Consider the following 20,737-nt stretch of genomic DNA (forward strand, 5'->3'; position numbering starts at 1 on the left):
GGATGCAAAAGATACAAAATGAGGGACGAGGGTTGTTCAACAAGATTCAGGTCGAAATCATTAAGAGTAAGGAATTACACTTAGGGGTTAATATTAGGTTTAAATTCCCTGTAGGGGAAAGTATCAGGTCACATATTATGTCGCAGATTCTGGTTTATTTCTACCGCAGCTCACCTGCAGCTGTGCAGTAAAGGATAGTATCAGGTCCTTCCCAAAAAAAGAAAGAAAATAAGAAAAAAATCAGGAGTGTGTCTTGTTCTAGAACTTCTCACAATCACAGTACTTCTCATAAACAGGAGAAAGCCAAAAGTTTGGGCTACATCCCTTTAATTAAGAAGATGAAGACAAAGTGTTGTTTTGAGAGTCCTTCTAAAGGTAAAGTCAGAACATGCACGTGCTACCCCAGGGCAGGTAGCGTCGCGCTCTACCGACGAGCGGGCGTTTAACGTGGAGAAGACACTCCTTCCTGGGCCTCCTACAAACTACCGCATCCGCATTTTGTAAACATTCCAAGTGTTTCTTTCAGTTTTTTACAGGCCCTAACGTAGCGATACTTCAGAATCTGTGAAAACGAAATGGTATAAGCACGACCTCATCATTCTTGCTTAACTACCAACACGCAGTCAGACTTTTATACACTTCATCGTCTGTTTTGTGGTTTTCTTAGACACCCACAACGGAGTCTGTGGAACTCCGTCCACTCTGGAAGGTGTGCCTGATGCTCTAGTGACCCTTGTTGGTCCCTCCCGGGGATCACGGAGTTCTCCCTAAGCTGCTGCGGGAGGCTCGGGTGCTGGGAGGTGGAGACAGTCACACGGCGGCTGTTTGTTGTGGGATAATAGCTCTAATGTCTGAGGAATAACTTATTATGCAAGAGGCTATTGCCCAAAAAAATACTTTCTATTTTTTTCATCTCTAAGGCCTTTCTTTCTGCCACAATATATACAGATATATCTAACTACCACCCAGGGGACTGTCCATAGTAATTCCTTGTAGAAAGACCATCCCCAAAGATAGCTTTGGTCCTTTTATAATGACTGGATTTGGGATTCGGCAACAGCAGGTTAGATAAACATGTTTGTCTAGGTTCTACCTGAAGAGATAGCAGAGGGAATGTGTGGTCACTTTGTGTTCATAATGGCTCTTCTAATTAATCTGTGATCTCAGTGCTTATTTCAGGCTCGTCGACAAACAAAACAACTTACTTGTATGATAAACAAAACGAATTAGCTCAGATTTTTTTTCCCCTTTTAAAGACATCGGAACACATTTGTAATTTTTAATGCTATGGAATCTATTTGTTTAAAGGTCCACAGATTTTCTTTGACTAAAACGAGTTTTGTTAGATGAAAATTTACCCACTTTAACTAAAGACCTGACATAAAGCACTTGTGCTGTATCAGCACAGAGCCTGTCAGGCCGAAACGAAAATTTAAAAAGCTTATGTGCTTGGGTGCTAGAGGGCAGGGAAGAAAAGTCTGAGTAGAACATGCAAGGTAAAAAAATAACATTAGACATAAACAGTATAGAAAATACAAAACCAAATCAGAATTACAATTAGAACCACAGAGATTTTTAAAAAATCACTAATAAAACAGTCGGAGGAAATGAGATACTTGTTCAGGCAGAATTTAGTTTCTGCTGAAAAAGATGAAAAACATTAGGCAAAAAAGAATACATTTACATACAGTACAACCTTCTTAATTCAATAAAGAAAATCTGAAAAGAAGATACAATTAGGTCATTTTATTAGACAGACCCTCAAAAAATCCCATCTAAACTTACCAGAAACATCTACGACTCCATTAGGATCATCTTGACACATGCTAGGAGGCTCTTCCTAAGCAATATTGACGCTTGCCAATGACCAACCAGGGCTTCACAAACCAGCCACGCTACTGACATCTACCTGTGATTAGCTGAACTGTGGGCAGGTAGCAAGCAGGCAGGGGCAGCTCCCCAGGAGAAGCGCCCGCAGCCTGCACACGACCACGCACAGGCACAGTGGGAAGAAAGCCTTGCAGCTGTCATCACACTATGAGAAGTTTGTGAAGTAACTGGATTTTTAGGCTTTCAAACTAACCTTTCAGCCTAGTCCATTTGTGTTCTATTCCATTAACTGGATTAGCAGTTACAGTAGAGTAGAATCTAAAGAGACAACAGGCTTGAGGGAAATAAAATGAAATAGTATTCACTGGTACTTTAAATTATAAAAATGTTTTTGGGGTTTTTCTAATGTTCGGTTTTTTTGTCTCTTTGTTTTGGCGAGAACATTAAAGTCCTATTCTTTTAGCTACTTTCAGTTACATAACAGTCTTACTGGCAACAGTCACCATGTTTTACATTAGATCCTCAGACTTTATCTTGTAGCCGAAAGTCTGTACCCTTTTGTTGTTGTTTGTTTTGTTTTCTTTAAGATTTTATTTATTAGAGAGAGAGAATGAGAGAGCGCACACAAGCAGGGGGGAGAGGCAGGCAGAGAGAGAGAGAGACAGAGAGAGAGAGAGAGAGAGAGACAGAGAGAGAGAAGCAGACTTCCCGCTCAGCAGGGCGCCGGATGTGGGACTGAATCCCAGGACCCTGGGATCATGACCTGAGCCGAAGGCTCAGAACCACCCAGGTGCCCCAAAGTCTATACCTTTACCAGCCTCTCCCTACTTCTCTGGCGCCCACCACCTGCACCCCTTGGAAACCACTTTTAGGTGTTTCTATGGGTTTGTCCCTTTTTTTTTTTTTAAGATTCTACATACAAGTGATATGCTGTATTAACCTTTCTCTGTCTAGCTTATTTCACTGACAAAAACAGTTTTGATTTAAAGTCTGTTCTGATATAACTAGGCTTTTGGTATCAATCAAATTGCTTTAAATATAAATTTTATCTAATATTAATACTACAGATTTTCATTTGATTACTTTTTATTACTCTACTTAGAATAATGTCATTATTCTTTGAGAACATCAAAATCACCCAACATAAATGAATGCTACCTCTGATTTTTCTAATAAAGAAATGTGTGCTTTGGGCGCCTGGGTGGCTCAGTCCGTTAAGCACCTGCCTTCCGCTCAGGTCATGATCCCAGGGCCCTGGGAATCAAGCCCCATGTCCAGCACCGTGCTCAGCGGGAAGCCTGCTTCTCCCCCTCCCTCTGCCTGGCACTCCCCCCTGCTTGTGCTCTCTCTTTGACAAACAAAAAAATAAAATCTTAAGAAAAAGAAAAGATATGTGTGCTGTTCATTTGGTATGTATAGTTTCACTTTTCTCTTGTTATCCATGATGTTCAGCTACAGAGATGAACACCTATATATTTTTTTTCTTCTTACCATTATTCAGGGCAAATCCAAGTTTGCTCTACCCACTGCTTCTCCCAGTACAACCTGTGAACCTGCACAGGAAGCCAAAGGAAAATTGAAACTCTCCGAAAAGATCATCCTAAAGGAGAAAATTATCCCCTGTGGAGTTCGTCTCCCTAGCTCAGGATGCTGCTGGGACAGACGGAAGGTAAGAACGAGACCCACTGTATACTGAATTCTTAATGCCACAATAACCAAGGTAGTTTGTCTTATTATTTAATTATGCATAATAAACATAAAATGTTTATATAGCAAAATTACCTACAAAGGTATAATATTATCTAAGACCTGAAACAACTTTTCAAAATTGAGACTCTTTATAGAAATATATGTTTGAAAAATTAATTCAAACTCTAAGGGGAAATAAATAATTATTACAAATATAATCTTTTATCCTTGCATCTTAAAACAACCCAAAAAATGCTTCCAGCATCATGTAAAATGAAGATAGAATTCAATTAAAAGTATTTTTGACAAAAAACATCTTTTTGACGACTATTTTCTAAGACAGATAAAAACAATTAGAGGGTCACACATACTTCAAGTGGTTGTGACAAATGGCAAATTCTACCTACTCCAGTCACATGGGTGAAAACTTACCGAATTCATAAGAAATAAGAAAATATTCAGAGGAGTATCACAAAAAAAAAAAAACATTTCTAGTTGAGATATCACTTCTTCAGTTAAATATTACATCAAATATTCTTAGCTTCCCCCTCACACAGGAAGGAAGGACAAATACTCGTGAGACCACAGCCTCACGTGTCAATGACCCTTCTGTGGAATACACCGGCCAGGAGCCAAGTAAACCAACAAGCAGACGGGAACAATCCAAGTGTACTTCCTACAAGTTTAGCAAACAACGGAGTGAAGCTTTCCTATGATGCAGGAATTGTAGATTTTATTCCACAGCTCTATGATACAGCATATTTCTATTGGGGTTATAAAAGCAAGTAATTTAAAAATAAAAATAGTAAATAAAATGAAAAGTGGAATAGTAAAAAAATTTTGTTGAAGACTGTGTGTAATACTGAAAGTACGAAGGCAGTTGTACAGCTGAGGAAAACTCTGGCCAAAAGCAATCGTAGGAACCACGTATGCTACCCCAACATCCATAACAGGGACCCTGTACACAAGTGATCAAGTTACCAGAGTCTGACTTGAAATTTTTTTCTTTAATTTGCTAAATGACACGTAAAGGTGCAACATATGATTTTTAATACTGCAGGTAGCATTCTGTCCTTTTTTTATGACTTATCAGGTTTACTGCTTAATATACATTTATTGTATTTCCCCCATAAATCGTAAATAAAAAACGGAAACCAATTAGAAGTGGATTTTTCACTTAAAAGAAAGCCCAAGTACAGCCATCTATTCTGTTGTGAGAGCCTGTCACTAGTGAAACAGAATACAGTTTGATATTAATAAATGCTATAGGGAAATAAGGATTTACATTTTTAGAAAGGGTACTTACTATAACGTTTTAAAGGTTTTCTATTTTGTAACATAGAAGTGACAATATATAACAAAGGGAAATAAAAATATAGAAAAATGCTGGAATGTTTCCATTTTAATGTAGAAACAAATTAGGGCAGGACAGTGTGCTCTGAATCTAAATTTATGCTTTGAAATCATAATGAATAGTAATTAATGGTGAAAAAGTTATGGAGTAATGATGGAATATACTGATTTGTAATGGATTAGACTTTTGGATATTTTAGACAGCAAAAGCTTAGGAAAGGAATACATGTTTACATCTGAATAGAATGAGATGTCATTGCCTAAATTAATAATGCAAACTTGAAAAATAGCCCCCAGTTCAAAAGACCAATTATAAAATTCTTTTGTAAACAGATCTATATTCACATTTTTCATGAATAATTATAACTACAAGATTTCTTCACTAATGTTCAATTTATAAAATGAAAACTATATTTTCAAGTGAAACTCAAGTAATACTTCAGTTTCTAATGATGGTAAACTTACCTGCAAATAAGTGTTAATAATGACAAACACAGGAATACTCCTTAGGAATAATTTTTATGTATCTATATTAATGACAAATAATAATCAAAATGGGAAAAAAGTTATTTAAGTGTTTTAAGTAACAAAATATTATGGAAAAATATCAATAAGACAAATATATATAACCACACTCAAATTTATCCTGTGAAAAAGACTTTTCCTTATTGTTGTAAGGTAGACATGGTAGGCATTTTCTTATTACACTACGCAACCAAGACAATCGTTGCGAACTTCTCTGCTCATTTTAAATCTTTTGCTTTTAAATCTTTTGCAAGAAAACGAAGGTATCTGTCATAAATTCCACATTTCGTTTGTAGTTCTAACATCACTATTCATATACTTGCAAGATTTTGTATTCCTAAGCAAGGTTGACTTGTCTTTGTTCACTAGTGAAGCAGACCCAACCACACGTACACAGACTGATAAAACTGTCATATGAACAGAAACTGTTCAAACTATTAACCATCAATAATCAAATTTCCAGAAAGTTTTAAACAAAGATAAAACCAACCTTTTATCAAGAATTTCAAACATTTCAAAAGGAAATTTGATAGACATCATGAGATTTAAGTGTCCTGAGTATTAATTCACAGGACAGTGACAAGACTCTTAGAAAATACAATCTCCTTTTGCCCACAGTGACTGTCGGAGGTGTCACGGGGATGGAACCCAGGGAGCTCAGATGCGCTTCTAAATAGAAGTGATGCTATGTCACAGAGACAGGTAATACAACCTCAACCTCAGCAAAAGCATAATATGACTTCACACCAAGAAAACCTGAAATATTTTGAAATGTTTATGCATACAAAGACTAAGAGTCTACCAAAACACAGTACTTATCAGTGAGACAATATTCAAATCCCAACCTTTGTAGTAATACTATTAAAAGCCATAAATCATACTTCAAGGAATTTCTTTTACAAAAAATCTGGCTGGATATGCACAAAGATTTAGGAATAAGCATTTTCAAATGAAAATAGTTAAAAATGGCCCAGATGTCTAAAAACTTCGTAAAATGACTACTGTTTACTAATCTAACTTGAAGCCATGCAAGTATCAAAATTACACTGTAGACGAGTGGTCTTCAAATGAGGCATTCGAAACTCTAAGGGATGTCAGTGATTATGTAACAAATGATTCTGGATTTAATGTATTTTTAACAACTTCATAAAATGGGGGGAAAAAACCATCAGGGCATGTATTATAAATAAATTTCAACACACTGCAGACCTTCAGGGCATCGAAACTCTTGCACCATCTCACTGAACACTACCCTGAAATCACAAGGTGAAGTAACACCTATAACCGTCCAAGGGACAAACTGAGAGGAAAGGAGACCCAGGGCTCCAGTGTCTCAGCCAGCCTGTGCTCTTCCTCTAATGTGAGCGGAGCTCCTGTAAGGCTGCTACTCTAACCACCCATATTTTATGAGAGGTTAAGGATGTCAGTGCCTGTCGGGTCAGCTCCTCCAGAGCCTGAGCTCACCTACACCCTCCTGCTAACCCCAGAGTGAGGACATGGGCCGGGCGCCGAGGCTAACCCAACAGCTACTCTGATTAGTAACTCCCTCGTTGCAAAATGTTTTGCTTGTCCAAACAGTATCATATAATTATTTCTTAATATTATAAGTAAATATTACAGACGTTACCTAAGAAATCCACTTACAAGCAGTAAAAACCATTTTTATCTATTTTATATAGGGATCTGGACATGATCCTGTTTGATATAATAGTTCTGCTACTTAAGAATTTGAAAACCATAGTTATTTGAGATTAATGAAACAGAAAGGCAGTCACAATTTGTTAAGTATGAAAACTAAAACTTATAAGAAACAAAAAAATCCACCAGAACCACAATTCAAATCCAATGCATACAATATAGACTGAAAGAATATAATCCTGAGCTAAATGTGATAATTAAGGGAAATTTTTACAATGTTTCTAATTGCTTTTCTGCATTTTACAGAGAAGGCAACTATACAGTATGACCCCTTCAATAAGGAAAAGAACATTCAAATGTTTATTTTTTAAAGAATTCATATCAACACCTTAAAATGTGTATGTCTACCTCTAATTGGATCACCATTTTACCAAATTTCCAAGAAACACCAATCTAATGCTAAGCAAAGACAGAACTCATAAAATGTTGAATGAATGAATAATTAATGAATGAAATATATCTGTAATATCTCTGTACTATTAAATGACCTTTAACATAAAACTTAATGCAATAATGAGGATAATAATAGAGATTATGGCAATATATTTACTGAATGCACAGGCTATATCCACAGGAATACAAAAATGTCTTTTTTAACGAAGGCTTCGGCTTAAGGTATATATATATATATATATACCTATATATATATGTATATATATTCTAACATTTAACAAAAGTGGGCTGTATTGAAAGAACCACCTCAATGTTTCTGTGTTGTCATGTGTAATGGGGTCCATGAGATTTTCAGCTCCAGGATGGAGAAGGCCCTCACACAGTGATTCAGGCTGCACCGTGTACCTGATGAAGTTAAGACAGAGTTCATTTGGCTGCCTGCAAACTCTGTGGCGTCTAACAAGCCACCTACTGTGCTCTGAATTCACTCTCACGGACTCCAGGTATAGCGTGATCCTGCTGCGTGTCCATTTCCCATTTTATTTATCACTCTGCACTCTCCACACATACCTTGTCATAGAGTAAAACAGGATTATTTACCATTGCCTGACTATATCTCGAACTTTGGGCACCTATGCTTTGCTGCGGCTGCAAGGTTAACTCTGCAGTGTGGGAGACATCACTTAGCCACCGCGGACCTCAGGGAGCGGGCTGAGCACCTGTGATCTTGATCATACTGTCAGCCCAAAAATGCTACAGCACACCATTACCTCCTGCACCCATAAGTCATTGAAATTAACTTATCTTTTAAGCCCTGGCTGAAATGCTATCTCCTCTAGGAGGACGTCCATGTGGCTGGACTTGTTCCTTCCTACGGATGCTCCTGGCCTTTTTATTTCCTCACTGAAATCTGTATTATAACTATTTAGAGGTACTACAAGTCACCTATTATGCTACAATATCCTTCAAGGCAGGAAACATTTCTCGTATTGTCTTCATTGCCTGAAAGTACTTCACTCAGTACAGATGAGATGCCACATGCACGGAATAATTGATGAAATGGAATGGTCCCTTACTCTGGCAAAGAAATAAAATTACTTGAAATTCAGGTGTACAAAGGTTTGCAAAACGCAAATGTTAAGATTATAAAAAATGGAAAAGAACTTTACAATTTTAAAAAGTCACTAAAATTTGATGGTGAAATAAACTCTACCTAATAAGTGAATCCTGCTTTACACTGTGCTAATCCATGTTGATCAGAAAAATGATTCTTTCCTGTGAATCCACCATGGTGATCACCTGACTCTACCTGCTTGGTAATGGACCCTTACCTGTAGTCACACCAGGGGCATCTGTAGGGCTTCTCTCCCGTATGCACCCGCTTGTGCCGAGTCAGATGAGACTGGGTTGTGGAGGCAAAGTTACACTCATCACATTTGAAAGGTTTTTCTCCTGCAAAATATAAAGCAATGCTGTACATGAATAGTTACAAAAACTGGAATGAAGGGCTAAACCGGTTACCGACAATTAAAAAGAAACTTATTTCCATAAAAATTTAAGAATATAGTTCAATGGACTACTCACATTTAGGACACTTGAATATTCATTCCCAGAGTGATAAAGTTAGAAGACACCACTGATTTTTATTTCTGTATTTGAATGGAAGCAAGGTATATATTATGGAGCTCAAATGTAACTTACACAAACAGAAATCTAAATTACAGCCTGGTCTAGCACTGCATTTGGAGTCCTTTAACAAACTATGTTACACTAGAGACATTATAAAAACCTCCCTGAGGATAAAACCATGAGAAAGCATGTAACAGAGATATTCTTTGAATATACAATATAAAATATTAAAGTTAAATATGAAGAAAAAATAAAATTGTAATTTGATACCAATTAAAAAACTCTTAGAGGTAAGGAAAAATTACAGTTCACTAAAGTTGAAAAAGAGGTCACCACCGAAAAAAAGGCCTCAAAGAAACATGTGCAATACTATTTCATAGCATTCCCCTGTGTAGATGTAAGCACTCTATCCACATATGCATTTTACCCATCAGTTGGTTCAAGGCTTGCACACCACTCATAGCTAGTTCTTTGACTGATACTTTCTCTGCATTCACCACTCCTCCTGCGCACACACACATTCAAAGAAATAATCAAATCTTACTATTCAATTGTATTAGCCACACTGGCTGGTAAGCCCTTGAAATATGGGTATTTAATTTCAATCAATATAAATTTTAAATTTAAAAAACTGATAAGGGATTTACCTATGGAAAAAATGTTTAAGTCTGTGCAGAACAGCTTGGGAATGTGAATCTACTTTTTGAAACATAATTTTTATCAAATCTAAATATAAATCACAGATTTGATATAAAAATTTATATAGGTGTGAGGTGGTATCTCATTATAGTTCTGATTTGTATTTCCTTGATGATGAATGATGTTGAGCATGTTTTCATGTGTCTGTTAGCCACCTGGATGTCTTCTCTGCAAAAATGTCTATTCATGTCTTCTGAATTTGTATGGAACCACTAAAGACCCGAATAGCCAAAGAAGTCTTGAAAAAGAAAAGCAAAGCTGGAGGCATCATAATTCTAGATTTCAAGTTATATCACAAAGCTGTAGTGATCAAGACACTATGATACTGGCACAAAGACACATAGATCAATGGAGCAGAATACAAAATCTAGAAATGGACCCACAACTATATGGTTGACTAATCTTTGACAGAGCAGGATAGAATAGCCAATGGAAAAAAGACGTCTCTTCAACAAATGGTGCTGGGAAAACTGGACAGCTGCATGCAAAAGAATGAAACTGGATCACTTTCTTATACTATAAAAATAAATTCAAAATGGATGAAAGACCTAAATGTGAGACAGGAAACCATCAACATCTTAGAGGAGAACACAAGCAGTAACCTCTTTACCACTGGCCATAGCAACTCCTTAACTAAATACGTCTCTGGAGGAAAGGGAAACAAAAGCAAAAATAAATTATTTGGGACTTCCATCAAGACAAAATGTGTCTGCATGGTGAAAGAGACAATCAACAAAACTAAAAGGCGACAGAATGGTGGAAGAGAACGACAAACGATGTATCTGATAGAGGGTTAGTATCCAAGATACATAAAGACCTTGTAAAACTCAACACCCCAAAAATAAACAATCCATGTAAAAAATAGGCAGACGACAAGAATAGACATTTAGTTAACTATTTAAAAAAGCAATTCACCTGTTACCTTCTTGTTTTTTAATATGGTTGCCAGGAAACTTAAAATGACAGGTGTAGCTCACATGACATTTCTGTTGGACAGCAATGAACTAGAGAAAATATCACAACCACCTCCTCCCCAAAATGTTTTGTAATATATAATACTCTTCTCAGCAAACATTCTTTATGAGAAATTTTACACATAGATTAATTTTATGTATGTTCAATAATTCCACTTGCCACTTCTTAATTCTGGTGTTTTTTGAATAGTTTTATAAGTATACTGACTTATGTAGAAAACAAAGGATGAACTACCTTGGTATAAAATTACTCTACATCAATTCCACTAGCAACAAAACTACATCTGTCCTGAAAACCAGAATGTTTAGAATCTTGCCCCCCTTTCTTTCCAAGCCTATTTATATGGCAGTTAGCTGAAGCATCCACATCTCATCTGATGGTGTTCTACCTGCTACTGCAGCCCGGGGAGCGGGGGGCAGTCAGAAGAAGCCAGAGGGACTTCAATCCCAATCCAGGTTTTGCCATATTTCACTCCCTACCTATAGTACTCCTGGACAAGATCAGAAGTGTAAAACCACCGAACAAGCAGGACAGTTATGAGGATCCGAGAAGACAAAGCATGTGAAAGGTACTTCTCACAGGGTCCGATGCCTCGCTGCGCTTGTCGCCCATATGACCAGAGCAGCTGAAACGCCGGTATGTGCACAGTGCCCTCCCACAGAGACGAAAGAAGGAGCACACACCCCAGTGCTTCTCGTCAAGCTCTCCGAACAAGGAAAAAGGCAAACCTTTTTATATACAGAACAATTATGTGGTTTCACATAGTGAATTTAACATAGAGATACCATTTAATAGATCCTACAAGGAAATATTTGATTAATTTTTGTAAAAAGAAGAACATATACAAAGCAGAGTAAAATCTTGGGAGCTGGGAGGCATTTTTGTACTTTTCATCAATTTGTTCAAGATACATCCCATCTATAACACCCCAATCAAGTGGTGACTCAGGGTCAGGCTGAATAACTCATTGTTCTCGGTCTCTAAACTGCTGGTCAAGTCACTTACATTGGTATAGATAACTCAACTACACTGAACTGACTTATACAAAAACTCACTTTCATGATGATGGCGGGTTTTGCTTTTGTTTGAGAGACAGTCGATGATCTTCATCTTGCATAAGGCTGAAGAAAATGGCTCTATGTCTTCAAATTTGGTACAGAAATATGCTATATCATAAAAACAAACATCCACACGGAAGCATATCTGAAAACTTCCACATTTCATTATAAGAATTGGATTGCAGACTATTTTAACTACACACCAACATCACAGAGCAGTTCACATGGACAAGAGAAACACAAAGTGATACACCCATCTGGATAAACTACACACATTATTAATTGTTTCACTAACTTGACGTATCTAGACTGACCATACAAGGCAGACTGAAACCACCACAGTCAAGACAATGAACACAGCCACCACCCCAGAGGTTCTTTATACCCCCTTCTCTCTCTGGCTTATCCCATTCTCAAATGAACTCTCATCTGCTTACTATCAATATATATTAGTTAGCATTTTCTAGAGATTTGTATACACGGAAACATACAGTACGTACTCTCTTTTGTCTGACCTCATCTCAGCATTATTTTGTGACTCACTCATGTTGCTCTAGGTGTAAATATTTTTTTATTTTAGCTGAGGAGTAGAGTAGCACTCCATGATATGAATGTACCACGGTTTTGTTTATCCATTCATCCACCAAAGGACATTTGAATTATTTGCATTTAGGGGTGTTACAAACAAAGCTGCTATAAATCGTCATATGCAAGTCTATGCATGGATATGTATCTCTTTTTCTCTTGGGTAAACATCTAGGAGTGGGTTAGCTGGGTCATTTGGTAGGTGCATACTAATTTTGTAAGAAACTGCCAAACTGTTTTCCAAAGTGGTTTGACCATCTTATATTCCTACCAGCAGTGTAGGAAAGTTTCCAATGCTCCAAATCATCACCAATACTTGGTATGGTCAGTGCTTTCAATTTGCATTTTTCTATTGATGTTGAGAATCATTTCATGTGCTTATCTGCCATTTGTTTATATTCTTTGGTGACATGTCTGTTCAAATCATTCTACCCCTTTTTAATTGGTTAGTTGTTTTCCTATACTTATGTTTTGAGACTTCTTTATATATTACAAATACAAATGCTCAATAAGATTTGTGATTTATACGTATTTTTCCCCATTCTTTGGTTTGTCTTTGCATTCATTCTCTTCACAGTGTCTTTCATAGAGGAGTACCTAATTAATGTATAAAGTTTTTAATTTGTCAATTTATAATTGCTTAAACTATGGGTTTTTTTTTAATTACAAATCAGGCTTTTGATGCAGTAGCTAAGAAATCTTTGATAATCCATGGTCACAAAGATTTTTCTCCTAAATTTTCTTCTAGAATTTATATAGTTTTTAAGTTTTACATTTAGATTAAGAACAGTTTTGAGTTAATGTTATACATGGTATGATACATAGAGCAAAGTTCATTTTTACTGCATACAGATATCCAATTGTTCAAGCATTATACATTAAAAAGACTGCATTGCATTTGTTCCTTTGTCAAAAATCCATTGACCATATGAATGTAGGTCTGTTCTGTAATCTCTGTTCCATTCCACTCATAGATTTGTCTTCCCTGATGCCAATACCAGACTGACTTGATTACTGTAGCTTTATAGTAGGTCATGAAGTCAGGTTTATTCATCGTCCTCAAAGTTGACTATTTCAGATCGTTGCATTCCCAATTTTAGTATATGTCTTGCCAAAGCGAGCACTGGATCATTACATTTCCATATAAATTTTAAAATCAGCTTGCCAATTTTTTAAAAACAACAAGAAGCTTGGTGGGATCTGCATCTTTTGAGTCCATGAACATGGTATATCATCCTATTTAGGTTCTTTAATTTCTCTTGGCAGTTTTTTTGCAGTTTCCAATGTAGGGGTTTTGCACATCCTTTGTTAGATTATCTCTAAATATTGTACCTCGGTCACAAACAACTGAAAGATATAAGCATGGATCTATTCTGTTCCATTGAGTATCTGTGTATCTTTATGCCAGTACAATATGGTCATGATTATTGTAGCTATATAATAAGAGGTCAAGTTAGGTAGTATAAATCTTCCACTTGAACATAATGAATCTAAGTGGTCAAACAATTTAAAGATTTTTTTCATTAAGCAAAGAGACAACTATATCCTGATGTCCCCTTATTCCATTCAAACTAATGTTTGAAAATATGTGGTACCATAACTCACTGCTAACTTGTTTATTCAAATAGCCTTGGGGTAGGCATCTTTATCCATTTTTCCTAGATTTGACAGGAATCTGGAGAGGATAAAGGGTGACATTATGGACTCATTGTCTGAGTTAGCAGTGTAAATGAAAGGTCATCTAAGCTCTTCAAAGTTAATTTTCTTGGTTTGGAGGTTTAACATAAGCACTTAAAAAAAAGGTTAACACAGCTTATTTCATCTAAATTTTTATGACATTTTTATGTGACACAATCAAAACTTAAAAACAACACTTTTAAAGAATAATGTCATTTATATTCTCTATAATTCTAATAATTTGAAGTTCATATTAAGCTAGCATTACAATGAGCTGTAAGTTATAATTTCAGACTTGACAACACTGTAGGTTACATTGCGTAACACTAAGAAATTCTGAGTTATATACGGGTTGACAGAGAAAAAAATATCATGCTACCAAAATATGCTACATAAAATCCTATTCTATAACCACTAAGTAAAGGAAGGCTCAAGCGTGTCTAGGCTCCTGGAAGGGGAAGCACCCCATGTCAATTTATACAAACTACAGTTTAATCGAATCTGTACGTGATAATTTGTAATTTGTCAGTTTTGGTACATGCCTGATGCTACTGTTCAAATATGTTAATTGGTATTTTTTTTTCATCCACAAATAATTTCTTCAGGTAATTTCAGGAAATTTCTTCAAGTAATTTCTTCAGAGAACTATACTTCAGAAACACAAAAGTAGTTTTTTTGTTTGTTAGTCTCAATATATAGCCAAAGAAATAAACTCACTTTCTAGGCTGTAAAATTTGAAAAAAAAAAAAAATCTACAAATTATAAATAAGAATTCCAGTTTGCTAATATTTGTTAATGCTTGAAATGAGATAGGTACTGTATGAAGAGGTGCATACACTTGTTAACGACTGATCAAAATGATTTAGTGCACTGGGAACAGTGCTTCTGAATCCTTTGTCATTCTAAAGCCAGAAAGATGAGTAAATCTATGAGTAAGGCATTAACTACTCTTGACGAGTGCTACCTATAAGTCAATAGGGCTGTGTACACCCTACTCAAAAAAGCAAAAACAAAGGTGAATTTTCTTTCCTCCTATTTCCCCTTATGTGACATAATAGTGCAAATTAAATCATGTTGTTCTTCATACTCTCCTTTAGGAACAACAATCTTGGCCAAAGTAACCATTAAGGAATGTTCCGCATCTTAGGTAGCTCTGATAGAAAAGTAAAAGAAAGTCGGAGGGGGAACACCAGAATGGCTATGGATATAGAGCAGTGCCCTTTGTGTGTCAACAATCTGTCAAAAGGGCTGCACACTTCTCATGGAAACTCACACTTCGCATTCCTTTGGGCAGGCTGGTGGTTATTAAGCTGGCCAAGACTCTTCAACTACACGTGAGGATTTGCTCCTGTGCCCTTGAATCAAGGGTCTCTGACAGGTGATAAAAGTAAATCTTGGAATGGAAGATGTTTTGTGTCAGCCCCCTAGACAGTCTGTATTGCAGTAGGGAATTATTTACGCCATTTGGAACACTTTTGATACCTATCCCTTTCCAAGCTGATTGTAATTTGCGTGGGCACTCTGTGGTAAAAAGGTAAACCATGTCAAAGAGGAATACATCAGAGAAATATAGATTTCAAATGCACCATACAATTCTGGCCTTGGAAAAAAACAAGTTGTATGATGCTTAAATATTACAAATCCAGTATAAAAGCCAAGGGCCTAGACTGAGTTGTACTAAGCTGTTTGGTTGAAGCAAAGAGTCTTCAGAACTGACTTTGGTATTAAAGAATCATGTTTGATTTGTGCCACAGAGGCAGATAAATGCCACAAAGACAGATGCCTCTGTCTGCGAGACATTGTCCTATATGGTATAAAGTTAATAGCAAAGTAATAAGGAGCCTCTGGACCTGACATAAAATATAAAGTTGTGCCTGCCCAACGCAGGCTTCATGATCGATCACCTGTAAGCGCCTATGATCCTAGCACGACTGTCCTCACCGCAGGGGGAGAGGGAGCTCTGGCACCATGGCAGAGGGGGCACACGGGCGGCTTTGCCAGTCCCCAGACTGCAGCTGGGAGTGACCTGGCGAGCAACAAGGGTCGCAAGAGTGACACTCAGGCACAAATACACTGAATACATCAAGAGCAAAGCACCCCATGTGAGCACGCTTTACCACCCCCCCACACACACACACTTCCAACTTCTCCAGAACGGCTGCCGAGGCGGGCTGCCATCCGCTGGCCTCTCCTGCCATCCCTGACCCCAACTCCAGATGGCACTGGATTAACAGGCTGTGGCCAGAGGTTGCTATGATAAACTGAAAGTGGACTTCCACGTTTACAGAATTAAGTGTATCTTTCCAACATCAAGTTAAACACGAAATTTCTCTTCATTCGACAGTAACTCTTACCCTGTATGGAGACCTGAATCCTATACACTCACGATCTGAAGGAAGTAGCTAGCATTAGTTTTTATGAATCTTACAAATACCACGATGGCACTAGAGCTATAGTTAGCTGTTAAATATATCGTATCAAGGTTCGAAATGTCCCACAAACAACATGTATCTTCATTTCATGCCACTCTGAGTGCGACTGCCAAACACCCCACTGTCATGGTCCCCAAGGAAAACCCCAACATTCAGTGACAGATTGTGTTACCACATGATTTATCATCTAAACCAGGTCACTTTTGGTAATAAAAGAGTTCTGTTAATAATTAGAAGGGACAATGCCATTAACAGCACTGTCCTGGGCACGTATAATTTACAATTATTAACATAATTACTTATAAGACCGGGTAGGTGATCGATTTTAATGAATATTTAAAACTTTTCATTCTTAACTGTTATTAACCGAGGCAGCTATTTGATTTTGTTGAAACATAAAGAATGCAAATCATGAACACAAATCCTCTTCCACGTCGCTGTCTCAAGTAGCTCTCCATTCTTAAGAGCAAGAATAGAAAACAGCAAGAACCTAAAACCGCACCTACTGTTCCCAACTCACAGAGGGACTGCCCCTAGAGGGTCAGGTGGTTAGGTGGGCCAAGAAGTAGCTGGAAAGGGCGGGGAAGGGGGCCGTGGATAAGCTGGTCGCCAGCCAAGGAGGCAGGGGGGAGTAAGAAAGTAGGTGGGAGATGCTGAGGGGAGAGGGCGCGTCTGAGAGCCAGCCGGGCCCCCAGCTCCCCCCACCATGTCTGTGGCAAAGTCTCACGGGCCGAGAGGGAGGCTGGTGTGTCTGCAAGTGGCAGGCAAGCTCTTTCCCCTCCTATATAACATGAATTTACACAGGCCACCTGATCCCCGAACCATGCAGTAGGCCGACTTTTTAAACATCTAAAAATAGGTGAATCCAAATCTTAGGTTATTCAAAGAGAATTCTCAGTAGACCCTCAAGTACCGGGATTTTACAACAACTGACGAGACATGCCTTTGTGGGCCGAGAATGGATGTTGGGGCGCCCGCCAGGGCCACCAGGCTGGGGGCGGGCAGCGGCCATACTGACCTGTGTGCTGGCGGCGGTGCTTGGTGAGGGCGTGCCGTGTCCCGCCGGCAAAGCCGCAGAGGTCGCACAGAAACGACTTCTCGCCTGTTGCAACAATAAACAGATGAGGGACTGCGGAGGTCACAGATCATTAAAACATATCTATCAAGGCTTTCAGGGTTACTAATTCCTCCAATCAAATGTTTCCATGTAAATATGTCAAATGGGAATGAAATTACCACTGCGGTTTATTGACTGTGATAAAATCTGAAAAGCACCACTGAACATAATTACATACTTGTCAGACCCATAAAAATTAGCTTTATTATCAATGGAATGGTTTTGTACAACTTCATTTCTGGTAGATGTCTTCCAGATGGGGCTGCTTTATGCACTTGAACAGTTTTTATGCATATCCTGATTTTTTACAATTCCCATACATCTGGTCTTTCTGAGCTGAGTAAAGATTGCTTGGAATAGTTAATATATAGTATCTAGGATTCTGCTTAAATAAAACATATTGAATTTTCCAACAACTGAAGGATACTGAATTGGTTTTACCTGATCCTATCAGGTTCTTCTTTAATAACTTCCTACTTAATAACGTGAATTGAATGGTTTCCTTGAACACACTGAAGATCCCAACTAACAATAAAATCCACATTACTCAGTGCCAATAACAGTTCAGTGCTGTTTATGTTTCTCAAACTTTCATAGCATAAAAAGGCAAGTCTAGGGATTGCTAAAGAAATTGTACAAAAACTTCAATTATCCATCTTTAATGATAGTTCTGGACTGAAAACCTCTGTAACAATTAGAGACAGATTTGGCAGGGTTAGTATTTGTTAAAAGTGTGTAAATTCTCATTTTATTTTAGCATTTTTACACAAGTGAACATTTTCCCCTACAGTTTATAAATGCAATCTATCTTTTTTCCGGCAGCATATTTAGGCAATAAGTGCTGCCAAGCTGGGCAGTTTATCCCACAAGGCTCAAAGGGAAGGGCAAAAGAGAATAAAAATGCTAACCGGGGAGAGATAGGGTGAAATTATAAAATACTTTTCCAGAAACAAAATAAATCATTTGTATCTATCCTTATGTACTTTACTCATCTAGATGTTTAATGCAACAAGTCTTTCAAGAGTTTATCCCGAGTCAGCTGGCTTTGTTCTAAAACATTTTGGCATTTCATAACAGAAATTTAGCTTGATGTGTTTGGAAAATGGTGGTTGCTTTTGTAAAGTTAGAAAAAAATAGTAAATGTAGGAAGGCAGAATAACTTCAGCAACCAAAAAGAGTCTCCCCTTCACTAGAGAGCATTATTAGCTTTTGTCATCTAGACGAACATATTAATACAGAGAGTTTTAAACCAAATTATGTTTAATTTCATTTCCCAATGGTATGTGAAAATGTTCACTGTTATCATTTATAAAATAAAGTTGAATTTAAATATTTTTCCTATCTTTGCTTTCCTATTTTGGGGTTAAGTTTGTCCCCTGGCATCATCATCTCAAGATTAAAAAAAAAAAAAAAAGAATAGAGTAGACGGATGTGAAGAATAAAGTTTAATTATAATCACTCATTTAATTATTTAATCAATTTGGAGTATAAATCTTTCCAACTAGCCATATTATCAATTAAATAACACTGAAAGTAGACTTTTTAAGAATCCCATAGATAATTTGCTCATTAATATTAACATACTCCTCTATGTGGAGGCAAAGCCGTTCCCCGTGACGTCTACCCCACACGGCCCTGTGGTCATGAACCCCTCGTGCGCAGGCGGGAGCACATCTGTGCCCGGTCTCCCCCATGGCACTGTGGTCACGAAACCCTCGTGCACACACGGGAGCACATCCGTGCCTGCCTGAGAGCGTACTTGTGTGCAGAGCGGTGTGGGAGCGGAAGGGCTGTGCCACCCAACTAGCAAAGCTCAGTGAGGACACAGTATTCTTATTATTCTCAGATGCAAGAAAACGAGGCTTCCTTTCTCCCATTTATGAACTTCTTTGTGACCTACATCTTTCTTGTAACATAAAAACAGAAAAAAACCTCATGAGATTTATACCCTTTACAGGTTAATATGCTATATAAAAATATTAAGTTTTATTCCCTTTCCTATTTGAAGATATGTATAGGCACAGACAAAATTATTAATTTCCAATGTGATTCGATTCTAGACACATTAGTGACCTTGATTTTTTGAAACGTAGAATTTTATTTAGGATGTTAGCCTACAATGTATTGTATGTCATATTTACCTTGGTGGCTTGATTTGTTTTTCATTCTAAATTCGATTTCACTTCCTTTTTTTTTTTTTTTTTTTTGAGGGGGCAGAGGCATTAGGGTCAAATAGTGGACATCAGACCATTTTTCAAAACAAAAATTTTGAAGAAAAAACCAAGTGTAATATTTCACTCCATAAAGGGGGTTCATTTAACATGCCATATTTATGTGATAGCAGGGATCTAATAGGAGACTTTTCTGAACAACCTGAATTAGTTTCAAGTGTGCCATTTTGCATTCAAATGTAGAAAGACACGGAAACCAATCCTTTATTTTCTATTAGAAAACAGCCACTGTCCCCTATCTCTCATTATGGTGCAGACTACAAGACCTAACAACAAAAATCTATATTATTGATCCAGCCAAGTCTCCACAATTATTCTTTAGAAGGAAACGCCGACGATAAATTACATCTGCACTGGCTTTTCATCTGCTGTTCGATATAAGTGATCTCTCAGGGCAGGCTGGGGACCTTAAATCGTCACCGCCCTTGTCAAGGAAGCTAAGGAGGCCTGGGCTTCCCACAAACTGCTTCAGAAGAACTTTTAACCTATAATTTCTAACAAAAATATAGGATTCTTGGCAATCAGAAGAACATTTGGGAATGCTGATTAAAATTTTTTTTTTCCTTGAAACAAAATACTTGGAGAAGTGTAAACAGAAAGAAGACTACAAAAATAACAAATAGCTCATGGCAGCAGAGCCATAAAGAGATAAGGAGAGTACTCAACTGTAAGCTTGTAAGGAGTTTAGGGGCCCACTATCCTTAGATAATGGAAAACATGCCATAAACAGTGAATATAACAACAGGATATTAGCGGGCTATATATTTATGAAGGTCCAAACTGAGAGTTCTCAGGCCCATGCCTAGCATAGATGTATTGTGAATGCTGGCATTCACTATCAACTGG

General features: G+C 37.4%; 1 protein-coding gene across 4 annotated transcripts in view; it reads right to left on the reverse strand.

Moving 5' to 3' along the window:
- Window positions 1–20,737, reverse strand: part of ZNF407 (zinc finger protein 407) — a 480,646-nt gene that overhangs the window by 195,754 nt on the left and 264,155 nt on the right. For all 4 annotated transcript variants that reach the window (XM_073898026.1, XM_025886368.2, XM_073898028.1 and 1 more), the window contains exons 6-7: window positions 17,562–17,645; window positions 8,820–8,940 (exon numbers count right to left, since the gene is read on the reverse strand). In XM_073898026.1, coding sequence (XP_073754127.1) covers window positions 8,820–8,940; window positions 17,562–17,645 — 205 coding nt within the window. The remainder of the gene's footprint in view (window positions 1–8,819; window positions 8,941–17,561; window positions 17,646–20,737) is intronic.

This window comes from Callorhinus ursinus, unplaced genomic scaffold, assembly GCF_003265705.2.
Source record: "Callorhinus ursinus isolate GAN/ISIS: 27379988/994484 unplaced genomic scaffold, GSC_fseal_2.0 scaffold11, whole genome shotgun sequence".
NCBI classification, from domain to species: Eukaryota; Metazoa; Chordata; class Mammalia; order Carnivora; family Otariidae; genus Callorhinus; species Callorhinus ursinus.